Below are 6,402 nucleotides of genomic sequence, written 5' to 3'. Positions count from 1 at the left end.
CTCTTCCGTCTCGGACCTCGTCAACTCCCTCACCAGCGAGATGCTCATGGTGAGAAGGACGGAAGGCCTGAGCCCACCAGGGAACTGAGCTGGGGGAGGGCACCTGTGAAAATCAGAGGGGCTGAGTCAGAGGCCCCTGGAGACCCTGGCCAGCATGGGTACCCCTCAGTGCTCTGACTAAGTGAGCTAGGTCTGGGCTCTTTTGCCAAAACCTCCTTGTGCCTCCGTTTCCTCATTTTTTTAAGTGAGAATAAAAATGCCCATCCTCTGCCAGCCCATAGCCTGATGGTTAAGGGAACCAGATCCCACATGGCCAACCGCAGTTCAAATCCTGGCCCTGGTGCTTGAAAATCATGCCAGGTGCATGTGTGTGCCCCAGATCCCAACGGGATGGAGAAGGGTTTGCAACCTGACTATGCCCCGTTAAGGGTGCTTCCTCCCTGCCCCTCCCCTCCCTCCTCTCTCTGATGAGTGCCCGTACTCTCTAGCAATTAAAAAAAAAGAATACCCATTCTCTTTGGATCCCTTTCTGGGCTGAGAATGAGGCTCTTAGAATTGAGCTTACTCATTTAGGACATCTTTAAAAAAAAAAATTATTTTACTTAACTTTATTTATTATTATTATTTTAATATTTCGAGGGAGAAAGAGAGAGAAGGAAAATGAGAAAGCAAGCCTCCAGGTGCAGGACTCGAACCATGGTTGGCCGTGTGGGAGTCTAACCACCATGCCACCTGCCAGTCCCGACATCTTTTTTTTTTTAGAGAGAGATTTTTGCCATGGGGCTTATCCACAGGCTGTAGAGACAGAGAGACAGAAAAACAGAAAGCAAGAAATCACTTCCCAGGGGAATGGCTACGCCTCAGTTCCTCCTCCATTCTCCTCTCGGGATTTTAGGCACGCACACACACGCACCCAGGGTGAGTTTTAAGCCACCGAGTCCAAGACTCGAACCACAGTCGACTCTGGAAGTCCAGCAATATAACCATTATGCCATCTGCTGGTCCCTCAAGACATCTTTATAATCTCAGAAGGAAAGGCTGGTAGGCAGGAGACTTGGGGCTGATGGTGTCTCCTCCCTCGGAGCTGCATCCCCTAGAGCAGAGGTCAGGGTAAAGCCCCTTGCCCAGTGGGCTTTGTGGCCCCATAGCAATGACCTTCCCCACTCCCCACTGCTTGGAGGCCCAGGAAACAGGAGAGCAGGAACTCTCTGATCCTGATTCCTACAAGGGAGCAGAGAGCTGTGCTGGGTTGCTCCTATCTACGCTGTCCTGGTCCTGGATAGCCTCTAGCCCAATGGGATCCTAGTTCTAGGTAGTTTTCACCTAGGTAGAAGTTGTGGCTTCTCATGGCGCCCCCTGGTGGCATCAATGAATCACAGCCACTTGCCCAGCCAGTACTTTCCAAAGAGCCCCAGAGGGAGGAGGCTGTCCTTGGCACTGCTGGAGGTCTGCAGGCAGGAAGTACTGAAAGGGCTGGCAGCTCCAGAGTCCCAGGAAGGCTTGGAGAGAACGTGAGGTTGCGAGTGGGCACAGAGCCGCTGCCTCCTCCCCCGCTGGCCCCGCCAGTCCTGACATGCAGTTCCCAGTTCCCCCGAACTACAGCCCTGCCGCTCCCCTGCCTCCAGGCCCTACCCTTCTGCCATTCACCACCTCCCACCATCCAGTCCCCACTGCCCTTTGCCAGGGCCATACCCATACAAGTCACAGGGCCAGGGGACTGATTCCTACTCAGCAGGCCTAAGGTGGGGTCCGAGTCTGCATTTCTCTGGGACCCAGATTAAAGCATCAGAACTTTGCCACCCCACATCAATGTCTTCTCCCTCCTCCCTGCCCCACAAGCTCCTGCATGTCTGGCCCCCCACTGCCTCCTCTCCATCCTCCCTCACCCATGTGGGCTGGCCCGGCCATCCTCTCCTCTGGATGGCCACAGCCCACCCTGCCTCCTGCATCCCCCTTAATTGGTTATGGCTTCCCAGTCGGTCGCTGGGTTCCCAGAAGGGACGGCTCTTTCCCAGCCAGCTTGGCTGCCCCCAGGGAGAGGCCTAACAGCCACAGCCAGGGAAGGAAGTGCAGGCACTAGCTCCCTCTCACGTGCTCAGCTCAGCGGATGCTCAGAGGTGGGACGGCAGGGTTTAATTACCCAGCCTCATGCCCAAGCTGGGTCATTGGCATTAGCATTGATGATAAAGCTAAGCTGGGCAGAATAAACCTGCCATGAGCTCAGCTATAGAAGCTGGGGCCAGGAGACAAGAGCCAAGCATCCAGAGCTGCCCAGAGAAGGGGCTGAGAGCAGAGGGTGTCAGGGAAGCAGCCCGGCCACACCCGCATGTGCCCTGGTGCAGGGGCTTAGGCAGCACCTCCCCTGGGGCTGTGGTGGGGGTAGCCAGCCCAGTTGCCATGGAGATGGCTCTGCAAGCTCCCTGGCTGGTTAATTAGGGCTCAGGGCTGTGGCTTAGGAAGAGTCGGAAGACAGAGCTGCTGCCCCCTTCCGAGGCTAAGCCTGGGCTTCCCCCAGACGGCCGTGTTTGGGAGCCAAGTGACTGGAAGGACCCCAGGTGGGGCTGGGGCTACCCTGGGCTGCAGTGCGCGATGACGCCATCGGACTTCAGAAGGAATGGAGGGAGAGCGGCACTGCCTGCTCATGCCATGCCCCGGGCCCAGTCCCACGGCCAATGGGCCAGGCTGTGGAGCAGGACTGTGGAAGGGACATGGACCCACTTAACCCTCCAGGAAGCTCCGCAAGGTAGGTCTCTGGTCCCCATTCTGCAGATGCAGAAACAGGTGCGAAGGGAGTGGGGCCAGCCTGAGCAGAGGGCAAACTGCCTCCAGGTGGAAAGCCACGGTTTCTGCGGACCTGGGATGCAGCTTATGGGTGTGTCTGGATCGGCCAGGGGGTGAAGGCTGGTGGGACCCTCTTCCACTGTGAGGAAGGGCAGACGAGGCCGCTCAGCACCTCCTCCTGCCTGGTCCCTGGCAGGACCAGGGCTAAGGCCCCAGACACTAGATGTGAGAGTGTGAGACAGGGCAGGAAGAAGGGCATTCGTCATTGCTGGGCATAGCCCGGGTTTGAGTCCCGACTCGCCCTTCCTCACCGGTGATGAGCCAAGTTACTGAAGCCCTCAGTGTTCCAACGAAAACACGCTAATGCCTATCTCGTTGGGTACCATAGTGGGTAAAGGAGGGTGAGTACATGGCCCAGGGCAGGGCCCGGTGAGGTGAGTGGCCGGCAAGCACATGGTGGTCACCACTGTTAGTGTGATTTGGTGCTTTTCACCTGGTACCGGTGAAATCTCGCCATTACCAAGGGGTGTATGCCTGCTTTGGTGGGAAGAGTGGACTTGCAGGCCCAAGAGGGTCACCCTGCAGTGCAGTCGTGCACATGTGTCCCAACCTCTCTGAGCCAGTCTCCCCAGCTCGGGGCAGTGACAGCGGCCTCACATGGCTGTTGTGACTCAGTGAGAAGGTGACATACACGCTGGGTGCGGTGGCAGGTGCACCCTGTATGCGTTATTATTGTCTGTGGGACCCAGGGCCTGGGGCTGCCTGTCCAGCCTGAAGGAGGAGAGACAGGGGAGTCTGCAGGGGAGGTGGGGGAGAGGAGACAGGGCCTGCAGTTTCGTCCTGACTGTGGTGTCCTGAGTCCCACGGCTTGCACTTTTGGAGACAGGGCCGCCTGGGCCATGTGGACTCCCTGACTGTTGGAGGTGGTAGCCTGGGGCTGGAGGAGGGGCAGGGTTCTAGAACTTCCCAGGCATTTCTGAGGAGGAGCTCTGTTTCAGACACTTGGCTGGAAGGCTGTCCCCCAACTGCTTCCTGTGTTTCAGTCACTCCTCATGACCACCTACCCACTGCGGGGCCAGCCCCAGGCCCAGCCCTGGGGGTGGAGACTGGGTACAGGAGGAGCCTTCCCTGCAGCGGTCCCCTGCCCCAGGCTTGCAGAGGCAAGCCTCCTCAGGTGCCTTTGGAACCACCAGTGCTCAGGCCCAGCCCAGCCCAGCCCCATCGGAGCAGAGCTCCTGGGGACGAGCCAGGGGAATCGGTATTTGTCGTGTTTCTGAGGATTCTGCCTTACACAAACACCTCGCTCCTGAAAGCCAGCCTCATTCATAAATCACATCATCCTTGGCACCCCAGAGAGCCCTGTCCTAAGAAATATTGTGGTAAACTCTTCTGAGATGCGAACAGCCTCCCTCATCTGCTCTGGAGCCCAAGTTGGTGTCGGTGCATTTCACAGCAGGTCCTGCAGAGGCGGAGGGAACTCAGGAGCCCCGGCATGCACCAGGGCAGCTGTGCCAGAGGGCGTCATCCTGGCTGGAGCCTGGGGAAGGGCTCGACCCCGGGCTGTGAGAAGAAGCTGGTAGCGGCTATGCACTGCTTTTCGGGGTTCCAGACGTGGGTCTATACCCGTTTCCTCCTTCCTGTGGCCTTCTGGGCCTGAGCAGCCCCTGTTGGCTGTGAATGTGGGCCAGGCCACCGCCAAGGCCTGCCCAGCTCCACGCTGTGTCCAGGAGAGAGCAGCTCTCAGCAGCTGGACAGCCCTCCACACAGACAGGCTCTCCGTGTGCTGGGCTGCAGTGGGGCAATGGGGAAGCAGAGTCCTTCCCAACCCTGTTGGCCTCTTCCCTGCCCCCAGCTCTCCCCAGGCTCGGAGGAGGACGAGGCCCATGAGGGTTGCAGCCGAGAGAACCTGGGCCGGATCCAGTTCAGTGTCGGCTACAACTTCCAGGAGTCCACACTCACTGTGAAGATCATGAAGGCCCAGGAGCTGCCGGCCAAGGACTTCAGCGGCACCAGTGACCCCTTTGTCAAGATCTACCTGCTGCCAGACAAGAAGCACAAGCTGGAAACCAAGGTGAAGCGGAAGAACCTGAACCCCCACTGGAATGAGACCTTCCTCTTTGAAGGTGAGGCTGGTGCTGCCCTCCCTGCCCACGGTCATCTCCTGCACGCCACCATCCCCACCCAACCACGCACATGTGAGCACATGCACAAACACACGTGCACACGCCTCCAGGCACAGACACGCATGCATGTGTGCACGCGTACAGATACACACGTGCACGAGCCCCCCCCCACACCCACACAGGCACGCACCTTGGCCCAGTTAACCTGCTGCGTTTTGTGTCTAGCTGGGATCAGGTCACAGGAGCCGAGTGGAGCCAGCATCACAGCCAGAGGCCGAGGAGGAAAGCTGGGCCCATCGCCTGGGTCTCAGCCCAGACACAGAACTCAGCCTGTGGAGGGCAGGAGGGGAGGGAGCACCCCTAGGAGTCAGAGGTGGAGCACCCTGGAACAACAGAGTATAGTGGTTACGGGCACAGGTGATAGCCTAAGCTCCACCACTCACTAGCTGTGTGACCTTAGGCAAGTTCTTGACCCTCTCTGTGCCTCTGTTTCCTCGTCTATAAAATGGAGCGACAATAGGATCAAACAGATGAGGGCGTTGTAAACTCACATAGCACAGTGCCGAATACCCAGAACACGCTGGGTGCCTGTTCGTTGAACACGCTCATCTGTTGCTATTCGCTGAACTCTGTCCCCACCTGGGGCAGGAACAACTCTGAGCTGTGCCTGGAAGCCACTGGGGCAAGCGTCCTTCCTCTCTCCCACAAGCCCTTCCTGAAGGCCCGTCTTCACCCTTATCTCTGAGGACTCGAGGTAACCAGGAAACTAGGCATGTAATTAGGGAGCAGTTTCCATCCCAAGGCTCTGGGTGCTAGGACCCCACTCAGAGAAGCCGTGACCCTCTCTCCACAACCCCGTTAACCAGTGCCAACAAATCCCTACCATTCCAACTGCCAGTGCCCCAGTTTTCTAAGACCTTCAGTGTGCACCCAGGGACACTTCCGTCTCTGGGGTCTTGGCCACTCAGCACGCCACCCATTCTGCAGCTCACCTCTAAAGAAGTCCGGGAGGATGAGCAGTGGAGGCCCGTGCATTTCTGGCCCTTCTCCTCCCCAGGTCAGTGTGGGCCCAGCTGAGAGATGGCCCAGGTGAGAAGTATCTGCTGCCTGGAGGTGCATGCAGCCAGCTGGCAGGGTGAGGCTTATGGGCAGAATGCCCTGGTCCTGCTGCAAGCATTGACCCGGCATAACTACAAGCCGGGCGCTCTCCTGGACTCTGGGGGTGCAGAAAAGAACGAGACACTGGGGCCAGCAGGTGGCGTGGTGGTTAAAGGTGCTGGACTCCCACGTGGTAGACCATGGTACGAGTCCTGGACCTGGTAGCTTGAAACTCATGCTGGGCGTGTGTGCGTGTATGCCCAAAATTCCAGGAGGAGAATGGAGAAGGGATTGCAGTGTGGCTGTCTCCCTTGGGTGGGGGAGTGATTTCTCACTTTCCCTTGCACTGTCTCTTTCTGTCTCTCTCCAGCGAACACACATACCCGATGGCAAAAAAAAA

General features: G+C 58.0%; 1 protein-coding gene across 1 annotated transcript in view; it reads left to right on the top strand.

Moving 5' to 3' along the window:
- SYT7 (synaptotagmin 7) overlaps window positions 1-6,402 on the top strand; it is a 43,914-nt gene that overhangs the window by 23,721 nt on the left and 13,791 nt on the right. Inside the window, 2 exon segments of the mRNA XM_027768746.1 lie at window positions 1-49; window positions 4,634-4,904. The exon segment at window positions 1-49 is cut by the window's left edge and continues 11 nt beyond it. Of these exon segments, the coding sequence (XP_027624547.1) occupies window positions 1-49; window positions 4,634-4,904 (320 nt within the window).

The sequence above is a fragment of the Tupaia chinensis genome, unplaced genomic scaffold, assembly GCF_000334495.1.
Source record: "Tupaia chinensis unplaced genomic scaffold, TupChi_1.0 Scaffold147351_1, whole genome shotgun sequence".
NCBI lineage: Eukaryota > Metazoa > Chordata > Mammalia > Scandentia > Tupaiidae > Tupaia > Tupaia belangeri.
Note: the sequence above shows the minus strand (reverse complement) of the source record. Positions and strands in the feature narration are given on the sequence as shown.